This window comes from Callospermophilus lateralis, chromosome 8, assembly GCF_048772815.1.
Source record: "Callospermophilus lateralis isolate mCalLat2 chromosome 8, mCalLat2.hap1, whole genome shotgun sequence".
NCBI classification, from domain to species: domain Eukaryota; kingdom Metazoa; phylum Chordata; class Mammalia; order Rodentia; family Sciuridae; genus Callospermophilus; species Callospermophilus lateralis.
In genome coordinates this window covers 1,697,190-1,722,244 of record NC_135312.1, presented here as the reverse complement: position 1 = coordinate 1,722,244, position 25,055 = coordinate 1,697,190, and the positions used below count along the sequence as shown (strand labels likewise).

General features: G+C 38.8%; 1 protein-coding gene across 1 annotated transcript in view; it reads left to right on the top strand.

Annotated features, from left to right (window-relative positions):
• The window catches only part of Poln (DNA polymerase nu), a 172,972-nt gene that overhangs the window by 37,871 nt on the left and 110,046 nt on the right, over positions 1 to 25,055 (top strand). Inside the window, exons 5-10 of the mRNA XM_076863954.1 lie at positions 70 to 251; positions 9,271 to 9,383; positions 18,760 to 18,917; positions 22,356 to 22,424; positions 23,582 to 23,642; positions 24,256 to 24,320. Coding sequence (XP_076720069.1) covers positions 70 to 251; positions 9,271 to 9,383; positions 18,760 to 18,917; positions 22,356 to 22,424; positions 23,582 to 23,642; positions 24,256 to 24,320 — 648 coding nt within the window. The remainder of the gene's footprint in view (positions 1 to 69; positions 252 to 9,270; positions 9,384 to 18,759; positions 18,918 to 22,355; positions 22,425 to 23,581; positions 23,643 to 24,255; positions 24,321 to 25,055) is intronic.

Here is a 25,055-nt window from a genome sequence, read left to right as displayed (position 1 = left end):
AATATATCTTGCTTGTAGTTGTGTTGTCTATGTTTAATTTTGAAAGTTTATTTTATTGTGTATCTACAGGCTCAAACTTCCTCTGTTAAAGGAATTGTGATGTTACTAAAGAGTCAAGTGGACAACCTAGAGACCTTAGCCTGTGGTGCTCTTGAGGTGGGCTTTATGTCCCAGGGTCAGTGTATCTACATACACACAGAGCTTTCCTCTCTCTGGGGCCAAGAACAAGAAGCATATCATCTGTTTGCCAGGTAAAAAGTCTGCACTCATTATCTTTTCTTTTTTTTTTTTTTAATAAAAAACCCTTTTTTTACCATTTTTTATTGAATTTTAAAAATTGATTTGTTTTAAAAGTGGAATTCATTGTGATATGTTCATAATGTTTAAATCCCACTTACATGCCTGCTTTTTCCTAATGTAGTATCTTAAGCTCTGATTTTAATTGAATTTTTAGAAGTTTTGTATGAATACATGAAAATAAAATGGGCCTAAAAGACAGAAACCTCTTAAAACACTGTCCTCCTCCCCCATGTCTTGTGGAAAGGAGGGTCCATCTTTCTATTGAAGCTTGCTTGAGGAATTGGGGAGAAAAGTCCAAATGTGAAAACCCACTGCCTCTGCAAGGGCCCCAGATAATTTTCCCCAACATTCTTGTTCTCACTCACAGCATTAGAAAATGGTTCTCACTCACAGCATTAGAAAATGAGTTATCACTGACTGCAAACAGTAAGTTGTCCTCAATTCTACCAAGGATAGTACTATTTTCAAAGCTCCATGATTGAAAATATGGTTTGGACTGAAAACATCATAACTTTTCATCAAGATCTTTTTTTAAAAATTCTTTTTCTCTGTTTAATTGTTTCCTTAATGGTACATGGACACTTATACATATTCATATTTGTTTTTTCTCATTTCCAGTTTTTTAAAAAAATATCTTTATTTATTTATTTTTTATGTGGTGCTGAGGATTGAACCCAGTGCCTTACTCATGTGAGGCAGGAGCTCTACCACTGAGCCCTAGCCCCAGCCTCATTTCTAGCATTTAAAAAAAAATATTGTCTCGTTGTCAATGGATCTTTATTTACTTATATGCAGTGCTGATAATTGAACCCAGTGCCTCACACATGCTAGGCAAGTGCTCTACCACTGCACCATAGCCCCAACCCTCATTTCTAGCATTTTTGAAGCCAGTTATTTTTCATGGATTGGTTTTTTGTGAACTAGGATATTTGATTTGTATACTTTCAGTTTTGTTTTGTATTCTTTTATTTTTTTAAATATTTAATTTATATGTGTATATTTTTCTCCTGTTGCCCTTGATTCTCTCTTTTCTTCTGCGATCAGAATTTCTATTGTTCTTTCACTCTTTCTTTAATTTTTTATTTCTTCTCTCCTCCTTCATAATCATCACATCCTATATCACTTCTGTTTTCTCCCTATTCACCACTTGAAATTGTAAACCCTTTTGCAAACTTGCCGTAGGCGATAACCAATCATATCATTTCTGTTCATTGTGATAATTAACATTGTAGATGTCATAGTAGGAGGTATTTGGTTTAATGCTGTATATTATTTGCATTGGCTGTTGTTATTATTTGTTTCCCCTTAAACAGTGAAGTCCTGGCAACCATCAGGGACATTATAAGTCCACAGGATAAAAACTCTACTGCTTCAGATCCGTACTGTTAGATGGATAGACACACAAACAACATTAAAAAATGAGAGAACAAATTTCCCCAAACAAGCCAAGATATCCGAATAACAAAATTAATCAACAACACAGGGGAAGAAATATCAGAGAAAGCGTTTAGAATGTACATAGTTAAGCTGATCTGTGAAATAAAGAATGGTATAAGAAATGAAATAAGAGAGAAAATACAGGAAATGAATAAGAGAGAAAATACAGGAAATGAAAGATCACTTCAATAAAGAGATTCTGAGAAAAAAAAGGAGAATTCCTCAAAATGAAGGAAACAGTAAACCAAATTAAAAATTCAATAGAAAACATCACCAACAGAGTAGACCACTTGGAAGGCTGAACCTCTGGCAATGAAGACAAAATACATAATCTTGAAAATAGAGTTGACCATGGAGAAAAAAATGTTAAGAAACCATGACTAGCTCACCATCTCTAGCAAAAATCAGAGAAATGCAAATCAAAACCACCCTAAGATACCATCTCCCTCCAGTAAGATTGGCAGCCATTATGAAGTCAAACTACAATAAGTGTTGGCGAGGATGTGGGGAAAAGGGTACACTTGTACACTGCTGGTGGGACTGCAAATTGGTGAGGCCAATTTGGAAAGCAGTATGGAGATTCCTGGGAAAGCTGGGAATGGAACCACCATTTGACCCAGCTATCACCCTTCTCAGACTATTCCCTGAAGACCTTAAAAGAGCGTACTATAGGGATACTGCCACATCAATGTTCATAGCAGCACAATTCACAATAGCTAGACTGTGGAACCAACCTAGATGCCCTTCAATAGATGAATGGATAAAAAAAATGTGGCATCTATACACAATTGAGTATTATGCAGCACTAAAAAATGACAAAAATCATAGAATTTGCAGGGAAATGGATGGCATTAGAGCAGATTATGCTAAGCGAAGCTAGCCAATCCTTAAAAAACAAATGCCAAATGTCTTCTTTGATATAAAGAGAGCAACTAAGAACAGAACAGGAAGGAAGAGCATGAGGAAAAGACTAACATTAAACAAAGACGAGAGGGGGGAGAGAAAGGGAGAGAGAAGGGAAAGCATATGGAAAAGGTAGGAGACCTTCAATGTTACACAAAATTATAAGAGGTTGTGAGGGGAAAGGAGGAGGGAAAAAAGGGAGAGAATTAAACAACAGCAGAGGAGGTAGAGAGGGAAGATGGGAGGGGAGGGGAGGGGGGATAGTAGGGGATAGGAATGGTAGCAGAACACAACAGTCACTAATATGCCATTATATAAAAATGTGAGTGTATAACCGATGTGATTCTGCAATTTGTATTTGGGGTAAAAATGGGAGTTCATAACCCAATCGAGTCAAATGTATGAAAGATGATATATCATGAGCTCTGTAATGTTTTGAACAATCAATAAAAAAAAAGAAACCATGACTAGAACTTCCAAGAACTATGGGATAACAAGAAAAGACAAAATTGAAGATAATTTATTGAGATAGATGAAGGTGCAGAGACAAAAACTAAAGGAATGCACAATCTTTTCAATGAAATAATATCAGAAAATTTCCCATACCTAAAGAATGAAATGGAAAATCAAATACAAGAGGCTTACAGGACCCCAAATGTACAAAATTACAACAGATCCACACCAAGGCACATTATAATGAAAATGCCTAACATACAGAATAAGGATAGAGTTTTAAAGGCCACGAGAAAAATATCAGATTATGTATAGAGGGAAACCAATTTGGATCTCAGCTGATTTCTCAACCCAGACCTTTAAAAGTAGGAGGTCTTGGAATAACATATACCAAGCTCTGAAAGAAGATATATGCTGATCAAGAATCCTACATCTGGCAAAATTAAGCTTCAGACTTGAAGATGAAATAAAAACCTTCCATGATAAACAAAAGTTAAAAGAATTTGCAACTAGAAAGCCTGCACTTCAGAATATTCTCAACAAAATATTCCATGAAGATTAAACGAAAAAAAAAAAAAAGTGAAAACAAGCAAAGGGAGGAAGTACACTAAAGGGATATTCAATCAAAGGAGAAACTAATTCAAATTAAAAACTAGAAATAAACCCAAATGACCAGAAATAAATAATATCTCAATAATAACTTTGAATATTAATGACTTAAACTTATCAATCAAAAGATACAGGCTAGCAGATTGAATTAAAAAACAAGATCCACAATATGCTATCTCCAAGAGACTCACCTCATAGGCAAAGACATCCACAGACTGAAGGTGAAAGGATGGGAAAAAAACATATCATCACACAGACTGCATAAACAAGAAGGGGTTTTTATCCTCAGATAAAGTGGACTTTAAGCCAAAGTTAATTAGAAGGGACAAAGAAGTCCATTTCATAGTGCTTAAGGGAATTAAATATCAACAAGACATAAATAATAGTAAATATTTATGCTCCAAACAATGGAGCATTTATGTACATCAAAAAAGCCCTTCTTGATTTCAAGAATCAAATAGACCACAACATAATAATACTGGGTACTTTAACATCCCTTGTCACTGCTGGATAGATCCACTAAACAAAAACTAAATAAAGAGGCTATAGAAATAAAAAAAATACAATTGATAATTTAGATTTAACAGACATATATAGAATATTTCATCCATCAATGACTGAATACACTTTCTTCTCAGCAGCATACGGATCCTTCTCTAATATGACCATGTTATGTAAGCTATCATGTATGTTGGCACATAATTGTAATATTACCTTAATATGTTTTAGCATTTATAGGGTTATTTTGATAAACTCCCCTTTCATTGATATTAATTTCTGTGTTCTTGCTTTTTTTCTTAATTAGACTTGTTTGATTTTTATCAACTTTTAACTGTATTATTTTTTCTTTATTTCATATATGTCTGTTCCTAGTCTTATTTTTTCCTTCCTACTACATAATTTGAAAATAATTTGTTATTCTAGCTTCTTTCTGATACAAGGACTTTAAGTTATAAATGTTTATTTGAGTACTGTTTCATTCCAGAGATTCTGATATTTTAAGCTTTTATTACTTAGTTCAAAGCATTTTTTATTTACTTTTCTTGTGTCTTCCTTGACATCTAAGATATTTATAAGTGTGCCATTTAATTTTGAAATAGTTGACATGTAGGGGTGGGGTTCTATATATCTTAAGATTGATTTCTAATGTAATAAATCATGCAGGATACACAGCCTGCATGATTTTAAATTTAAAAAAAGTAATAGAAATGTTTTTTATATTGATTCTATTGGTTACTTACATGTCAAAACTGATCAAATGGCAAATATGTGTATTTTATTGTACTTCAATTTTACCTCAATAAAGCTATGAAAAAAAAATAAAAGAAAAAGATCACAATCCTGAAGAGTAATTGATGGCTCTGAAGGAAGACAGGGTAGGCACAGTCTTCCTCATCTTACCCAGGCTAATGGAGCTCTTAGTGGTTTTTTAAAAAAAAAATATCTCCCAAGAAATCCTTAGCTCTCTTTTTATATATTTTTCTTTTAAAAGAGCAAGTAGGTAGGTGTAGTCTATGGAGAATAGAGCCCTAATATGTGGACAGCCTTTTCTGAATTCCAGATTTATGTATCCTATGTCCATGTGGACATCTGTTAGTCATTTCAGCCTAAGGTGTCCTGAGCACTCATCTTCCTTTGAAACTGTCCGCTGCAGCCTGGTTGTCTTGGTCAGTGTTAGTAGTAGCCTTCTTTGAGCTCAGGCTTGTTGTTATCTTTGACTTCTGTTTTTTTCCACGAACCCTATCCAAGTTCTTAGCAAATCCTGTTGACTTTACCTTGAAGATGTGGCTAGACTCTCTCCTACCTTTACCATTGCTGCTGCCATACCTCAGGCCACTGAGCTGCAGAAAGAGCTTCCACATGTACTCCTGCTCCACCTGCCCTTCTGCTTGTTTTCAGATCAGCTCCCAGAGGGACATAGGAAAACAGAAATTACATCATGCCATTGCCCCTCAAAACCCTGTAACTACTCCTGCTGTCTCTGAAGCAAGGTGAAAGTTCCCAGGACCCTATCCCACTGCCAGTCTTCATATTGTACCCTTCTGCAGCCCTCACCTCTTCTCCCTCCTTGCTCTTCAATGAAGTCCAGCCTCTACCCACGGCTTCAGTTTCCTCCTTATTACAGCATTCTCCCAGATATCTGCATGGGTTGCTGCCTCATTTCTTTAGGTTTTTACAAACAAACAAAATAAATTTTGAAAATGCAAAAGTAGAGAGTAGCATACACATCCACATAGATCAACACCTTCAGATTTTTGTACACTTCTTTCATCTCTCTTCTAGAGGTGGCTGAAGGGCTGGAATTAAAGAAAATATGACACATTTTTCACTCTCATGTGTCTTAGGGGACAGCTCTAAAAAAAATGGCCTTTTTTTCTGCATAGTCACAATACAATTTTCAAACTTATATTTAATGTCCAATCCAAATTTCAGACACCTGATTGTTTCAAAAAATGTCCTTCTGTGGTTGATTTATTTGGATTAGGACCCAGCAACACCAACATATAACAAACATTTGGTGATCATATCTTTTCTCATCTCCTAATTTAATCCATCTTGTAGAATCCATCTTGTTGTTATCTTTGACTTCTGTTGTTTCCGTGAATCCTATCCAAGTTCTTATCAAATCCTGTTGACTCTACCTTGAAGATGTGGCTAGACTCTTGTAGAAGGTCCTGAATTTATCTGTTTATTTCATTATGGGATTCTTTTTTTTAATATTTATTTTTTAGTTGTAGGTGGACACAAATTCTTTATATTTTGTTTTTATGTGGTGCTGAGGATCAAACCCAGTGCCTCATGTGTGCTAAGCGAGCTCTCTACCACTGAGCCACAACCACAAGCCATTCATTGTGGGATTCTTTAACTTGTTCTTCTTTCCCTGTATTTACTGTAAACTGAAGTTTGGTATTTAAGGCTTCATTATTCAGGTTCAAATTATTTCTAACTCTATCACTTTTTCCACCCTCATTAACTAAAATTTTCTGTAAAAAGCTTTCTTTCATCAATTAGGCTTTTGGTTCACCCTATCCTCATGTCTTCACTGACTACCTTGATAAACAGTACCTCACCGAGCACCATGCACATCCCTTTTATGTTTCCCTGGAATACCCCACATCATTATGCATATCACATTTATTTAGTTTACTATATATCCACTCCTAAATTCTCTGAGAGCAGGAATTTTTGGTTTGGTGTACTTTTATATACCCACAGCTAAGAACAGTGCCACAGAATAGGTGCCTAATATTTATTTATTAATTTTTATAAGTTCCAGAATAATTAGGAATATTGCCTCAATTACCATAAAATTGGAAGTAATAATTCCAATTCTATATAACATCTTTGGGATTCAAAATTAATTTAAATAAATCATTTTTAATTAATCCATATAAATTACTTTTTGCAAAAAGCATATTTAATAACATTAAATACCTATACAAGGTCTTTTTACTCATTTTTTTAATTGGTTGTTCAAAACATTACAAAGCTCTTGACATATCATATTTCATAAATTAGATTCAAGTGGGTTATGAACTCCCATTTTTACCCCAAATACAGATTGCAGAGTCACATGGGTTACACATCCACATTTTTACATAATCCCTATTAGTAACTGTTGTATTCTGCTACCTTTCCTATCCTCTACTATCCCCCCTTCCCTCCCCTCCCATCTTCTCTCTCTACCCCATCTACTGTAATTCATTTCTCTCCTTGTTTATTTTCCCATTCCTCTCACAACCTCTTATATGTAATTTTGTATAACAATGAGGGTCTCCCTCCATTTCCATGCAATTTCCCTTTTCTCTCCCTTTCCCTCCCACCTCATGTCTCTGTTTAATGTTAATCTTTTCTTCCTGCTCTTCCTCCCTCTTTTTACTCATAATCTTTCACCTTTACACTATCACTATTTGTTAGGTCTTATTAATTCTGCTTTATAGATGAGGAAATTTTCAATCTTGGAATTTTTCTCCTTTTTAGACCCAAATCTAGATTTCCTATTTTTATTTTTTATTTTTATGGCACACTGAGCTACTTCCCCAGCCTCTACCTCTTTTTTTATTATAGCTTTTTATTTTGCAAATGTGTCATAATTGACTTAAGCAACTGACTCATAAAATACTTTCTGCTTTAGCCATTGTATCTTATGGGACACACTTTTATTATTGTCTCTTCAAAACAGACATCATTCAGCCTGGGTGTCTCCCTATTGGGAAGTCAGTGTGGCAGTTAGATCACCAATTCAAGGCCCTCTGCATTTCAGAATGAAGAGATTTACAGAGGCAGGGGCTCCAAGTGCCCTTTCTTCTCCTTGTATTTTTCCGCTCCTTCTTTCCCCTCTGTCCCCCACAGTTTACCCTCCCTGGTCCATCCAAGCCAAGACCAGAGTCCTTGCTACTGGCCTCCCTGTTCAAGGAAACCAAGGTGAAATAACACAATACGCAAAGCCTGAAACTGTCTGCAGATCAAGACCAGCAAAGCCTAACTGCACACGCACTTAGTTGTGGAGCTCATTGTGTCCTAGTTTGTTTCTTTCTTGGTCCTATACAAAGCACCACGTTAGTGTTTTCATAAGCCTTTACTATGACAGGGGATTTATGGTTTAGTGTCTTGGAGTTTGGAGTCTTTGGAGTCTGGTCTTAGATCCAAGTGTTGCCACTTCTCAATTATAACTTCTCTGAGCTTAAGTTTCCTCACCTGTAAAGTGGATAGAGCGTCTCCCTGATAGGATCATTTTGAAGTTTCATCACGTCAAGCTTGTGTATTATAATGTGGTATCTGGCATATGGTAGGCAATCAATAAATGTAACTATTATGAATCCTGTATTCATGGAGCTCATGAGATAAGGGGATGGCATGTGGACAGGAGCACAGGAGGAACAGAGAGAGGACCTGCTTCCTCCTGAACACAGCTCTGGAACAGGTTGCAAAAGCTGTGGGAAGAGAACTGCAGTTAGGAACCAGCAAGTACGGTGACCCAGAGGAATGGGCACTCTTGGTGATGACAGAATGGTGGGATGTGAGGAGAGGGCTCTGGGAGGGCAGAGCAGGCCAGGGAGTCACCTTGGGGCTGGTAAGAAGGGTATGGTCTATGTAATAATTCAGGAGTTACTCTGTAGGCCTGGATACTGGGGGTTCTTCCTTGGTATAAGGTCTTGGGCACTTGCTTATTCTCTGTGTCTCAGTTTCTCCATTTGTAAAATGCAAATGTTTTTTTATTTTTCTTTTCTTCTGTACTAGGGATTGAACCTAAGTGCACTGAGCTGCTTTCAAGACCTTTTTAAATTTTTTTATTTTGCGACAGGATTTTGCTAAGTTGCTTCGGGCCTCACTGAATTGCTGAGGCTGCCTTTGAACTTGCAGTCCTGCCTCAGACTCCTGGGTGCTGGGATTATAGGCACACACCACCACGCCCAGCAAATGCAGATGTTTACCTCAGAAGATTCTTTAGCTAATCAAAGAATCTGCACTATAAATGATAGCTATTGGTAAAGTAATAACAATATTTTCCCAACATCAAAAGTTTAGAATTAATGCCTAAATCAGTGAATTCTTTATATCTTCTAGAAACGTGCTGTTCCAAACCCTGAAATGTAAATGCCCTGTTATTTGTTTCAACGCTAAGGACTTTGTTAGAATAGTGCTGCAGTTTTTCGGTGATGATGGCAGTTGGAAGCATGGTAAGTTATGGTTCTGGTAGTCTCTAAAATTCGACCTCCAACAATGGCTTTCCCCAGGGTGGGAGGGTGGTGGAGCCCACCATGCCATACAGCACAAGGCACATTCACACAGAGTTGTGCCACCTCACCTGCCTAAGTGTGAGGACGCACTTTCCTGTCATGTATGTAGGTTCTACTTGAATTTTTACCAGTGCACATTCCTTTGGTAATTTAAAATAGGCAGAGTTAACATGCAGCATTATATGAATGGGCATTGTTACCACAAATGGCTTATAACTTTCTAAGAATTAAACTACGATTCAGAGTAAGTAACATCAAAACAGTGTAGGACACATTTAAAATAGTAGATTGTTTTATAACCTTCCTAAACTAGGTACATAAGTAAGTGATAAAACAGATGCAAAAATAGTCATTGTAGAATCTAGCTGGTGGATACATGAGTGTACACTGCACTTTTTTTTTTCAAATTGTCCACGTGTTTGGAAATATTCATAATAAAATATCGGAAAAAACATTTTATTGTAGAAAACTTCTAACATGCACATGAGTACCTATCACACTGTTTAAACAGTCATCAACTCACAGTCTTTTTCCTTCTTGACACCCTATACTCTTCCTGATATTTTTTACCAAACCACAAACATGTGTAATTCATCTCTTAATATTTTTTTCAGTTGTAAGACTTAAATGTGGAGATTCCAAGTTTAAAGTGATGCCATGACCCACTGGTTGTCAGTGATCTGTTCATATACAGGCTGTCCAACAGTATTTGAACTTTCACACTTTCCCCGTGTTATGGTTTGGACATGAAGTGTCCCCCAAGGCTCCTGTTAATGCAGGAATGTTCAGAGCTGATGCAACTAGACTGTGAGAGCTGTAACTAATCAGCCATGCAGTGAGAATGGGCTGACTGGGTGCTAACTGTAGGCAGGTGGGGTGTGGATGGAGGGGTAGGCACTGGGGTTGGTCCTGGGAGATGCATCTTCCCTGTGGCCTCCTCCTTCCTCTCTGCTTCCTAACCCACCGTGAGCTGAGCAGCTTTCCTTCTCCCATGAACTGATGCCTCATCTGGGCCCAGAGCAATGGAGTTGGCTGTCTGTGGACTGAGACCTCTGAAACCATGAGCCCCAATAAACCTTCCCTCCTCTACGTGGTTCTCCTTGGGTATTTTGGTCACAGTGAGGTAAAGCTGACTGAAACACCCTGTAACTACTCATACTCGCTTGTTTTTCTTTTATGGTGATATCAGGAACTATTGGTTATCATTGTCTAGGTTCCTTAATTAATTGCAACTTGGTGAGATCCAAGTGGATAACTTCTGTAATTGCAACTTGGTGAGATCCAAGTGGATAACTTCTGTAAGGAGAAATCTTCCTTATCATTTATTTGGTTACCCTAAGTGTATTTCATATGGAAAAGCCAGGATAAAAACTTACTCTTTCCCTTTGTTTACCTTCAAAATGGTGAATTGGTCCATAGAATCAGTAAAAAGTGATACTTAAGGCTTTTTAATTGTATCATGGTTAGCATATAGATTTTTTAATTGCTTCTTACATATACTTTTGTTTGCTTTTTATATTAATTATCATTTTAATTGTTCCTATTTATGGAGTGCCATATTATAATGTAATATGGGTATAAAATGTGACTGATCAAATCAGACTAGTTAGCATTTCTATCTACTTTAACATTTTCTTAAATTTTTAGTAACATGTTACAATTGTACATATTTTGAACTATAGTGGTATTTCAATACACATATACAATATATACTAATTGAATTAGGGTAATCAAGGTTTCCATCTTATTATTACATTGCCTTTGGAGTCTTCAAGCTCCCCTCTACTAGCTCTTCATAAAGTATGGTATTGTGAATTGTAGTTACCCTATTATGCTGTAGAAACCTGGAGCTTATTATTTCTTCCTGCATTTTCGTATCTGTTTTCCACCCTTCCTCTGTCCATCCTCCTTCCCATCCTTTCAGCCTTTAGTAGTTATCTATTCCTGTTCTACATTAAGATCAACATTTTTTTTTAGCATCCACATATGAGAGAGGACATACAATGCTTGCTTTTTTTGTATCTGATTTACTTCACTTAACATAGTGTCCTTCATTTCAATCCATTATGTGGCAAAGGATAGGATACCATTATTTTTCATAGATTAATAATATTCTGTTGTGTATATATACTACCTTTTCTTTATCTCTTCATATGTTGATGGGCACCTACATTGATGTGTTAGTCATTGTGAATAGTGTTGCAGTGAACACGGATGTGCAAGTGTCTTTGATATGCTGGTATAATTTCCTCTAGATATAATTTTCTCTAGCTATGCACCCAAAAGCAGGATATCTAAATCAGATGGTAGGTCTGTTTTTAGTTTTCTGAGGAACCTCCACCCTGTTCTCCATAATGGCTGTACCTTTAACAGTTTACATTCCCACCAACAGTGTGTGAGAATTCACTTTTTTCCGCATGCTTAACCAGCATTTATTTGAACATGTGTGATGTGTTTTGTTCTGTTGCATACAATCCTTGATGAGTTAGAAAGTGACTCTTTGAGACACAAACCTCATGGCTAGGGGCATTTTTCTTGATTTATTGGATGGCAAGGATGTTCCGGGTTTTTTCTGTGCATTTCCTGCCCTAGATTTGGGTTTACAGTCTCTTCAAGGAGCATTGTAACTTCAGTGGAGATGGCTTTGAAGTCCAGAATTTTGTCATGGCTATGTTCATTGCTATTAGATTGTTCTGTTTTTATAGGTTGGGATTCTAAGTATAAAATATATCATGAATTCATACTAATATGAATAAATCAAATTCAAGATGAAAAGGTTTTTACTTAAACTCATTGACCTTAAATTTATGTCTCCCTTTGAGTATCCTAAAGACTCCTTCATACTTAGAGGTTCAAGTTTGACTGGGTGCAAATGATTTGCATCTTCTTTCCTTGTCACCTTAATTCTTTCTAAATATGATGATTTTTTATATTTTGCATATTTTTGCATATTTTTCTGGAAATGTGATGAAAAACTGATTTTTTTCCTAATTAGTGACTTGTTCTATCTGTTTAGATTTTTGTTTGTTTTCTTTAAAATCTTGTTGTTTTACTGGACTGTTTTGATATTGGTTGTTATTGGTCAGTTTTCTAAAGTATATGCGTACCTTTAAAAAAAAAAAAACCTTTTAAAATAGCTTTTTGGTTTAACTTTTTTTAAAAGCAGCTTTCTTGAGATATAATTCAACACCACAAAACCCTCTATTCTAAAGTGTGGTTTGAGGGCAATCACAGTTGTGTATCTATTACCACTATATAATTTCAGAACGTTTTCATCACCTCATAAAGAAACCCTATACCCATTCATTAGCAATCACTCCCTTCTTTTGACTCTGGCAATCACTGATCTGATTTTTGTTCTTTGTGGATCTATATATTGTAAGTGTTTTATATGACTGCAGTCGTTCAGTTTGTGGCCTTTTGTAACTGACTTCTTTCACTTAGTAAAGTTATTGTCATTGTTTTGACATAAAATCTCTGCTGTATTACCAAGGCTGGACTCCAACTCCTAGGCTCAGTTGATTCTTCTGACTCAGCCTCCCAAGTAGCTGGTATTTTAGGTACATGCCACCATCCCTGGCTAACAAATTTTTTAAAAAATTTGTTTTAATTAGTTACACATGACAGTACAATGACCTTGACATATCATACATTTGAATCAGATGGGATATAATATCTCATTTTTCTGAGTATACAGGTTGCAGAATCACATTGGTCATGCAGTCACATATATACACACAGTAATAATAATGTCTGTTTCATTCTACTATCCTTCCTATCTCCCCAACACCCCCCCCCCATCTAGGGTAACACTATTCTTTTTTTTTTTTCCTCACATCTTCATACATGTATTTTGTTTGACAGTGAGGGTCTCCTTCCACCATCCATGCAATTCCCTTTCTCCCTCCCTTTCCCTCCCATCCCTCTTCCCTATGTAGAGGTAATCTTCCTATGCTCTTCCTCTCTTCCCCGTTTTGAGTCACCCCCCTTATATCAGAGAAGACATTCTGCATTTGTTTTTTTGGGATTGGCTAACTTCACTTAGCATAATCTGCTTTAATGTCTTCCATTTCCCTGCAAATACCATGATCTTATTATTTTTTAGTGCTGAGTAATATTCCATTGTGTATATATGCCACATTTTTTTTTTTAGCAAAAATGTTTTTAAGGTTAATCCATGTGTAAATGCTTCACTTATTTTTCTGGCTGAATAACATTCACATATTTTATTTATCCATTCATCAGTTGATGAACAGTTGGATTGTTTCCATTTTGGGGCTATTATGATTAATGCTGGATGAATATTAGAATGCAGGTTTTTGTGTGGACATGTATTATCAATTTTCTTTGATATTCATCTAGAAGTAGACTTGCTGGGTCATATGGTGAGTGTATACGTAACTTTTTGAGAACTCCCAGTCTGGTGTCCCAGGTGGCCACACCACTTTATAATCCTACCAGCAGGTTACAGAGTTCTAAATTCTCACATCCATGCCGGTAATGTTATGCCAGATTCGTGGGACCCCAATAGACCTCCAGGAGCTGAATCCGATGCAATCACACAAGAGTCTTTATTGCAAGCTCCAGCCTGGACTCACAACCGTTCCTGACGCAGTGGTCCCAGGGAGTGAGTCCCCGTCCTTTGTTCAGTGAGATTTTATAGGTTTTGGGGGGATTCTCTATGTGTCACAACATCACACAGCAAATCATTCCATACCACGGGAAAATCAAACAACAACTCTTAGCATTGATTAGCACATTCAATGGCGGGAACAAGTTGGGTAGGGGTGATTAGATAGTACAATAGGGGGATTCCTTTGAACTGATTGGTTTAGGCCATGAGGGTGTACGTGCTAAACTACATGATTTCCCAACATGTTATCAACCACCATAAACTACTAGGGGGTCATTTGACATCTCAGGTATTTTCCCTGTCTCATGCTGATTGGAGGTTGCTAGGGGGTTGCTATGGCTCCTCACCTAGCCTGACTGAGTCAGGGACACCTGGTGCTGCAGATTTCTCCTGTTGTTTACTGACAAACAACTCAGCAGGTGGGTATATGCTTAGGCGTGCTCTGTGGGTTTTTCCAAGGACAAGGGTCACGCCCCCTTCCTTAGGACAGGCCTTGAGGTAGAAGCTGCTGTTATTTATTTTTAAAAATGGAGTCACATTAGTTTCTCAGTACTTGTTATTATCTTTTACATTTTTTTCATCCCCATGGGTGTGAAGTGCTGTTTCCTGTAGTTTTGGTTTATATTTCTGTGATGGCCAGTGCTGTTGGACATCTCTTCATGTGCTTATTAGTCATTTGTATGTATTCTTTATAGAGATGTCTATTCAAATATTTTGCCCATTTTTAATTTGGGTTGCTTTTGTATTGCTTAGTTATAAGGAATTACTTATACATTCTGATACAAGCCCCTTGAAGTTACATGATTTGCAAATATTTTCTCCCAACCTGTGAGCTGTTTTTTCTTCACTTTCTTGATGGTGTTCTTTGAAGCACAGTTCTTATTGTAAAGATGTCCGATGTATCTGTTTTCTTGTGTCACTTGTGTTTATTATATCAGATCTAAGTAACAGTTGTTTAGTCTACAGTCTCAAATATTAATTCTTAATGTTTTTATTTTCCTGAGAGCTTTGTAGTTCCAGCTCTTACACTTAAGTCTATGATCCACTTTGAGTTAATTTTTGCTACAGAAGAAGTGGAGGGTCTATATTAGTTTCCTAGGGATGTGGTTACACATTACTACTAACGGGGTCTTTAAAACAAGTGTTCTCTCACAGCTCCAAGGCCAGATGCCTGAAATCAAGATGTTGTCAGGGATGGTCACTTTTTTTTTTTTTTTTTTTCCTTTTAAAGACAGGGTCTTACTAAGTTGCTGAGGATGGCCTGGAACTTGTGATCTTCCTGCCTCATCCTCTGGAGCCACTGGGATTACAGGTGTGGTCACCTTGCCTGGCAAGGGCTGGTTCTTTCTAGAATCTCTGAGGGAGAATCTATTCCATGACTCTCTCAGCTTCTGGTGGTGATTGGCAAGCGTGGGTGTGCCTGATCTGTAGTACATCACTTCATTCTCTGCATTCATCTTCTAGGCTTGTCCCTCTCTGTGTGTCTTTGTGGCTTCTCCTTGTCCCTTTCTTGTAAGGATGCCCATCATTGGATTCAGCTTTTACCCAATCCAAGGTAGTCTCCTCTCAAGATTTTTACCATAATTACATGCAAAGAACTCTATTGCAAATAAGATCACATTCTAAGGTCCCAGGTAGACATATATTTGGGGGGGGGGCACAATTTAATCCTTTACAGAGCCCATCTTCATTCTTTTCTTTGTTAATATTTTTATTAGTTGTTGATGGACATTTATTTATTTATTTATTTTTATGTGGTGCTGAGAATCGAACCCAATGCCTCACACATGCTAGGCAAGTACACCACCACTGAGCCACAACCTCAGCCCCCCATCTTCATTCTTTTTTTTTTTTTTTTTTTTTTAAAGAGAGAGTGAGAGAGGGAGAGAGAATTTTAATATTTATTTTTTAGTTATCGGCGGGCACAACATCTTTGCTTTGTATGTGGTGCTGAGGATCGAACCCGGGCCGCACGCATGCCAAGCGAGCGCGCTACCGCTTGAGCCACATCCCCAGCCCCTTCATTCTTAATACCTCTTTAGATTTATTTCTGGATTCTCAATTCTGCTGCACTGGTCTCTTAAGTCTATCCTGTGCCCTTACCACACTGTCCTGAATATATATATTCTTTAGTGTGTTGCTTAAAGTTACTTGAATTACAAAGTTTATGCAGTATTAATTTGTTTTTTGAATCCCTATTTCATATGTTGAATCTTCTTGTCTAGCTCTCATATTTGTCACATTTATTTATCACTACTTATCTAGAATTCATTTCTTTTTTTAATTTTTAAAAATTTTTTAGTCATAGATGGACATAATACTTTTATTTTATTTGTTTATTTATATGTGGTGCTGAGGATCGAACCCAGTGCCCCACACATGGAAGGTAAGCACTCTGCCACTGAGCCACAACCCTACTCTCTTCATTTCTTTTATTCTTTAAAATTTTCTTTTTCATTTTATTTTTTAAAGGAATTTATCTATTATCTTAATTGCCTTTGTGCCTTGCCAGTTTAGTTTTTATTCTTGAAGTGTTTTTCATTTTATTTTTCTTTCCTGGGTTCTGTCATTCATTTGCATAATTTTTCTTAAGTCATCCAATTTCAGTGCTTCTAGTTCTGATTTTTTTATAGCTTCTATCATTTTATTAATTTTTCATAGCTTATTTCAAATCTTCTTATTGGTGTCTCTTTTTCAACTATTGGCATTTCTTCCCACAATAGGAATTTGCCCTTATAGGGCTTGGTTTGCCAGTTGCAGGAGCTTACAGGGACCAGCTTCCAGAGTGTGCAGGTGCTGTCAGACCCTAAAGGTCTTTCAAAAGTGTCTCTGTGTAAGAACTGTTAATTATGGAATATTAGAGTTTTGAAAAGGCAAGTAGAATGGAATAGTGCCATGGAGCCAGCCAGTGTTATCAGACAGTGTTGTCTGAAGCCTGCATTGTTGACTTGGGGGCAAAGAGCCAGAATGATTGCTGACTTTGATCCAGCATTCCAACTCTGCCAGTCATGAGAACATTATGATACTGTCTGCTTTGGTATATATAAACCTCTTAGACTAGTGTAATTTAAAGTTACTGGAAAATATATAATATGTAATGTGATCTGATCTAGACTGTAGTTCTAAAGGTAAACTGTGTTCTTTTTGTTTAATGGGCTTTATTCTGTTCTATGGAATAGAATACATATTCCCCAAACTCCTTATTTTAGTAAGTAATATTCAAAATATTTAAGTATTTTAAAGAGTAATAATTTTAGATTATAAATTCCCCTTCATGCCTAAAACACTCTGGTACCAAAACTTATCTATTTAGCAATACATACAAACACACACATGCACACACATATTTACACACACTCCCACACACCATATATATTGGGACGAGAGTAGTAGGAATTGAATTTAGGGGTGCTTAGCCACTGAGCCACATCTTCAATTCTTTTTTTTAATATTTATTTTTCAGTTGGACACAATATCATCTTTATTTTATTTATTTATTTGTATGTGGTGCTGAGGATCAAACCCAGGGCCTTGCACGTGCTAGGCAAGCACTCTACTACTGAGCCACAACCCCTGCCCCCAATTCTTTTTTTTTTTTTTCCTTTAATTTTTCATTTTGAGACAGGATCTTGCCAGATTGTTTAGGGTCTCACTAAGTTGCTGAGGCTGGCCTAGAACTTGTGATCCTCCTGTCTCCCAAGTTGCTGGGATTATGGGCATGCGTCACTATGCCTGGCTTAGAAAACATCTTGATATATGTCCCACAGATATTTACAGTAATCTTATAAACTAAATTCTTCTTCAAACTAAATTCTCTTGAAAAAAACTCATTGTGTTTGCCTACTGTTGTTATTCAATTAAAAGATATTTGGTGCAGTACTGTTTTTAAAATGGTAGCCATATTAAGGATTAATCTTTATCAACCACTGTAAAAGTCTTATCCTATTTTATTTTTTTCCTCTTTAGAATTGAGTCAAACCATATTAATCTATGTTGGTTTTTTGTTGTTTTTTTATTTTGATTTTAGAGTACTTTAATTTTTCCTATTCATTTTTGTCCCAGGGCCAATGTTCTTTCCACAGCATCATGATGCATGCAGTACCCCCATTGTCTTATGGGATTTTTTCACACCAGGGAATGCCAGTCTCTGCCTGGCACAGTGATGAGGATCCCATGTGTGCTCAGGCAGTTCCTACTCTGCTTCCTTGACTTGGGAGCCTAGGTTCCTGGCATCATGATGCAGGGTCATAAATGACCTGTGGAGATGTGAGAGGCTGAGGGAGGGGAGGGTGTGGAAGAGCAGACCGTTGCCTGCTCAAAAGTGATCAAAAAGCCTGAGTTGCCTCAGGATGAGGGAAGGGAGAGGAGAGTTGGGAGAAAGAGGTAAGGGTGGGCCCGAGTTCTGACTTCAGTCTCTTATAACATTATTAAGAAATCCAAATTCCAAGTGAGCTTGGAGTCCCCACCCCTTCTTAGCTGTTTGGGATTCACTTCTTTAGTTTACCATGGAGACCACCTTCTCATAGGGTTGAGATGGTCGAGGAACATCAGAGTCACATCATGCATACTTGGCTCTGTGATTTGAGAGAATGGTAATAGTATTACCCTAAGCATCTTGCCAAGGTAGGAAAAGCAATCAATATTTATTTTTCTAGGAGGATTAACTGCCATTTTCCTCTTTAGTTGCTGATTTTGTAGGCCTTGATCCCAGAATTGCCTCATGGCTCATAGATCCCAGTGATGGCACACCTTCTTTTGAGGACTTAGTGGCAAAACACCTTGAAAAGTCCTTTTCAGTCAAAGTGAGCAGCACATGTGGCAATTCCTCAAGTAATATTAAGGTGAGTCATTTTGTTTGTGTGTGTGTGTGTGTGTGTGTGTGTGTGTGTGTGGTGTTGGGGATTGAACCCAGAGTCTTATGCATGCAAGGAAAGCTCTCTACCAACTGAGCTGTATCCCCAGCCCTGAGGTAAGTCATTTTAAGATGAAGTTTTACCCATCTTAATACAATCCTGATATTTTTCTAGAAATAATTTCCTATTTTACAGTCTAATAAATAGTAAACCAATATTCATTTTACTTATTCTTCACTGCTTTTTTTTTACAGTGCTAGAGTTTGAACCCAGCACTCCACCACTGAGCTACATCCTTAGTTGCATGGTTTTTTTTTTTTTTTTTTTTTTTTTTTGAGACAGGGTCTCACTAAGTTTCTGAGGCTGGTCTCGAACTTGTGATCCTCCTGCCTCATCTTCCCAAGTCATTGGGATCACAGGCATGTGCCACCATGCCTAACCCTGCACTTATACTTTTGATCTTGGTATTTCTGGTGGAGGATAATGAATAAGGACGCGAGAGTTCCATCTTTTTGTCATATCTGTTCCTGGGAAATCCTATGTGCAGTGTAATAATTCTGAATGGATTCTCTGGTGTCAAATTGTTGCCTGTTCTGTGAGCAGAGAGTTGCTCATTTATAAATACTTAGTGCCAGTGATGTAGCCTCTGTGCCTGAGCTCCTGGGATGGCCACCTCAGTCTGCCTGGGCCCTCTCCTGCTAGAGATGCTCTGGCCTTTAGGAGCCACTGTCTGGAAAAGCAGAACCTTGGAGGAGATGATGAGGAGCAGCATGGCCACAGTTGGGACCATTCTGTTTAGGTTTCACAGTAGAAGTGCTGCAGGTGAGCACACAGAGGGTTGAAGGAGCCTCTGCAGTGGGACACTGCCCTTCATGCTCATGGCCATCATATGTAAGGGGAGAGTCTGTGTCCCATGGGGCAGGGCTGTAAATAACAGGTATGTGCCCTCCCTTAATTTAAAAAGAGGCTTATCAGATGGTCATGGGGTAGCCCGCAGAATCAGGCCTTGCAAGAATAGGGACCCTGGGACAGAGGTTAGTGGACATGGTGCCAAAGCCAAGATCCATTCTCCCCCCTTCTGATTAATTAAACAACAGGTAATGTGGCTTAAGGACCGTGCCTGGTAGGTTGTCCAGTTCAACATATGGCTCTTACCCGTCATTGGAAAACTGACCTTTAGGCGTCAGCCTCCTGTCTTAGGTTGATACCACTGCAACTGGATCATACCCGTCACTGACTACCGGTCCAGCATATAGCCATTGGCCCCCAAATTTTAGACCATCACTAGCAGAAGGGAGGAGGATACAGAAATGCCACGACACCAAGCCAATTGACAGTTCCTTTGGGAAAATTGCATCATTGGTGACACCATCAGCAAAGATCACTGGTGACACCATCAGCAAAGATATGCCAGCATTACCACAATTTGCTGCACTAAACGTAGTTACATAGTCCAGGCAAGTTCTGTAAGCAGTTCAAAGTGGAGGAATCTATCAATATGTTCGTCTCCTCCCAAAGTCCGTTGCCTCACAAAGTAAGTTGGCTCCTTGATTGAGCATACTTGTTGAGTTATATTTATTGGGATGAAGATAGGAATTCTGGCAATGATGCTAAAAAGACATTATCCTGAAAAGAATTATTAAATATAATGAAAAGGAAAGGTGAAAGTAAACAAACAGATCTGTTAACCTCCTTAAAAAACAATCCTTAACAGCTGTTTACCTAATTTAAATCAAGCCATTTAAATCACGTGAATAAAAAAAATTTTAGCTTTTGGAGAACATCTCCTTTCCCTCACTGGTCCAGATGTCCACTCCCAGCAAGGGAGGCAGGGTCCTGTGACTATCCAGACTTCTACTGTGAGGCAGGGAAACTCTCCCAAATAGAAGCTGAGATACTATTGTTGAAGGAAGGAGTTATTTACCCCAGTATTATCAGTCCTAGTTTATAGATGTAGAAACTGAGGCACATAAAAGTTAATGTATACTCACCTTGCCCAAGGTTAAGATGAGGCCATTGTTGAGTTTGGGTTTCCAATTTTAAGTCTAGTTTCTTTATACATGCCACATCTGAGTCAGTGATGAAAGTCAAGGAATGAAAGTCAGTTCCAGAGAGCGTGTATCCTCCTTACCAAGAAGTGGGTGCCCCTGTGTAAGCTGGTGCAACTGTGAAGCAGTACTGTCAAGCCAGGCCAGGATCTTCTCTGCCTGCTCCTGCTGGGACCTCATTCCCTCACTCCAGGGAGTCAAGAGGCAGTTTTGGATGTAGTCCATTTATGTCCTATTGGCTACTGCACCATGGGCAGCCATGTGGAATTCTGTCAGGTGGCAGCCACAGGCTTTGCATAGAGGTGATCCTAGGCTAGATGTGTCTCTAGGAGAGGCATGCAGCATGTAAGGGCAGGAGACGGAAGCTGGGTTTTAATCTGTGAATCTGCCACTGTGCTTCTCTGAAGAGGTTTGAATTGCTGGGAATGGAAGGTAGCTTAAGTAGAGAGAGCGGCATGGTGATAGCAAAGCCATCTTCTGGAGAAGAAGGGCAGATTGAGGAGAAAAGGGGAGAGCTCTTGAAGCCAGTCACATGCGGGGCTCTCACACAGCTGTACTGTGCCACAGAGCTAGCCCATCCTGGACTATTAAAAGGAGTCACTTGGTCACTTTGGAATTGAGAAAGCTCCTGCAGCCATGTGGAATTCTGTCAGGTGGCAGCCATAGGCTTTGCATAGAGGTGATCCTAGGCATATCCTAGTAGTTTATGGGAGGAAATGATTGGAGAGCCCTCCAGGGCATGTGCAACCACTGACCCACTGAGTGCTTACTCTAATCTGAGGCCATTAGCAGCAAACAGCCTGAGCAGCCTAGAGTCTGGGAGCCACTGGGAAGAGTGGGGTGTTGAGCAGGAGGTCCTTGGGCTATATTGGAGGGAGACTTCAACTGAGTGTCATAGGGGCTGCAGTGCATCCCATCTCCCCTTTCTGTCTCCCAGGGCCTCTGCAGATGTCCATCCTAAGGTGAGAATGGTCAAGCAAATGTGAAATATGGCAGCCACTGTGTGGGTGCAGGGTAGTAGAGCTGAGAGAGTGGAGACAGTGGGATCCCAGAGGCCAGGTCTGTGTTTTCCTTCTTTAATCACTGCTCTGGGTATTTAGTTTCTTCATGATTCTATTTTTGTATCTATAAAATGAGGGAAACCCTGGGCTGGGAAAGTGTCTGGCTACTCATAGATCGTGCTAGCACAGTGCTTTATGTAGACTGAATCTTGTCTACCTGAGGTCACTGGTGAGGTCACCATATACATGATGTAACATCTGCAGTTGAGAGCCTCCTGAGATGTCCTAGGAACATTTTTGTGAGTCATATCAATTCCCAGGTTGTGATAAGCATTGCAGCCAAGTTTGTCTAAAGTTTAACTTTTGTTCTTTTAAAGAATAAGAACATACATATGAACTTGAATACACTCTACAGACTTACGATGGACCTGTGCTCCAAGTTGAAGGCAAGACATTTTATTATGTGTTCTGGTTGTACAAGAGCTGTCTGTCCACTTGCACCCATACTTGCAAGGTGCTATATCACTGTGTCTTGAACATGAAGGAAGTGAAACATTTGTTCTAAGGCTAAATTAATCTGTGCCTCGCTCAGAAAAGAAAAGATCAGAATAATAAAATCTGAAGTTTTAAAATAATTTAGCATGTTTCAAAGCCTCCCCTTTAACTGGGCTGTTTCTGATGCTTTGGTTAATATGAAAGCTAAATGCTTTGGTTGGTGGTGAAATGGACACAACTTTCCTCAGTCAGTCTTATTGGGAAGCCATGGCCATGGAAGGGACAATTGAGAAGAGCTGAAGGAAGAGACAATCTCCTGAGGCAAGGGCATGGTGAAGGTGGCAGCAAGATGGAGAAACCTCCAGGGACAGGCAGTGGCCAGGACTTTTCTTCTACTGGGATCCTGGTTGAACTGTTTCTTTTCCCTTCTGTCCTGCCCTTCTTCTGGGCTCTAACAGGGGAAACTCACCTGAGCACAGAGAGGGAGCCTGGTGATGTGACCTGGCAGGACTGGGCCTACCTTGTGACACAGGGCAAGGCAGAGAATAGGTCTGGAGGGATAGGCAGAGAAATGGGCACGGGAGGAGGAGAGCTAGAAAATAAGACCCAGGACTTCTTGATGGTAGCAAGAAAGAATAGAAACAAACTCCAAGGAAGAGCCCAGGAGGTGATGTCAGTGGGGAGGATGTCATACTCTGAGTACATGGAACGAGGGCTCCAGTGCCATTTGACACACTCCCCGACTAGGGGCAGTGAGGTCTACATGAACTGATAGAAATTCAGGAAGCCTGTCTTGAAACTAAAATTAAAATTAAAGGCTAACTGTTTACAGATACTTAAATCAATCTTTAAAATGAGAAAGTAAAGAAAACTGGGATGGGGCTTAGCCTATTTGCCATTTGTGACTGTCTCTACCAGGTCTTGATGATAAAGAATATATAATGGAAGTAGGAGTTTTATTAGGAAAAACAGGGGAAAGGAATAGATGTTGGGGAAGAAACCCACCTAGATAGGAGTTATCTTCATTCTAGTTCAAAAAAGTCAAGTAGCTTTTCAACAAAATGCTGATGTGAATGTAACTTAAAGTAGCCTTATTATTACTTCATAGGTTCATGGTTTATGGCAACTATTTTGTACTTTGGAAATTCCTCTGATTCCAATTTTGGCAGGTAAGTTGCCAAAAAGACAAAGTATAGTCATTTTTGTAGAGAATTCTACATTGTTTGGAAATGAGTGTTCTCTTTAGCTTATTTAGGAATAAATACTAAATCTCATGGGCCCTGAAGAGGGGTTGTGCTGCACCACCTCTTAGACTAGAAGGACTCGATTATTTTGACATTCAGTTCTTTCTAGCCAGAAGGAGGAGGTCTCATGAGATATCTTAACTGCTATCCTTGTCTCTCATGTTTGCTTAGTGTCCTGTGCCCTTCCTGGCTTGGCTGATGTAGTCTTGAGACCCTCCCTGTAAGCACTGTGCAGGGCTTTCTTCTGTCTTAGACTGCCAGGTCCTTCTTGGCCCACAGGAGAGCAGAGTCTCCCTGGCTAAGTCAACTCTCCAACCAGAGTGTGTGAAGGGCCAGGCTAGGGCTGGCCAGTGCAGGGCCCATGCTCATGCCCACCTTGAAGCCAGCACTGTGGATGTTCCTGACGGACCCTCTGCAGAGGTTGGCCAGCAGCAGGTGCTGTCATTGTGGTCTTCATGAGGAGTAAGACTGTCACCTTTACCGAAAGGGATTTGTTACTGCAGTATGGACATGATCTGACTTGGAGTTTGAATTACAGTGATGGAAAACCACAAGATTCAGGTGAACAAGGAAGAAATGGAGAGGACATCCACACTTCTTGGGGTAAGTTATTATTTCAGACTCTGTCCTTGTCATTTTTCTCCAGTTTGGTAAGTGATTCCCAGTGGCAGGTCTTAGTAATTTCCACTCTTTTTTCTTTCCTTGCTAGTGCTAGATTGATGGTAACGCTGTTCTTTCTCAAACTCCTAGAGGGAAGGATCAAGCATTGAAGAATTAAACCCCATTGCATCTTTGTGTGTGTGAGTGTGTGTGTGTGTGTGTGTGTGTGTGTGTGTGTGTAGGTTGGGTGGGGCGGCACTGCATTTAATGCATATTTGGGGAATTGCTTTAACTGATCCTCAGGATCCTCCAAAGATAAGTTTTTCTTGTAAGATTGTTGCCCCCTAGCGTTTGGTGAAGGAATTTTTGTTTGTTTGTTTCTTAATAAAAATATAGAAAGATACTTAAGTTGCGTGAAAAAATACATAAAGATGTTTCACCTAAATTTCCTTAAAGGAAACTCTGGTATAACCATCACCTGGGTCAAGCCTGGGATGCCCAGAACTCTGTGCACTTCCCTGCCAGAAATCCTTGCTGCTAGCCTTTGTAGTCATTTCACATTGTTTTTCTTTATTGTTTTCCCACTTTAATGCCTAAGAAATATAGTGTGACTAGTTTGGACTGTAAGTAAATTAGTAGTTTATATTCAGTTTCTTGACCTCACCTCGTCACTCTGTGTTGCCCAGTGCTGTGGACTCCTGAGACTGGTGTCTGCCAAACTCTGAGAGCCATACATTT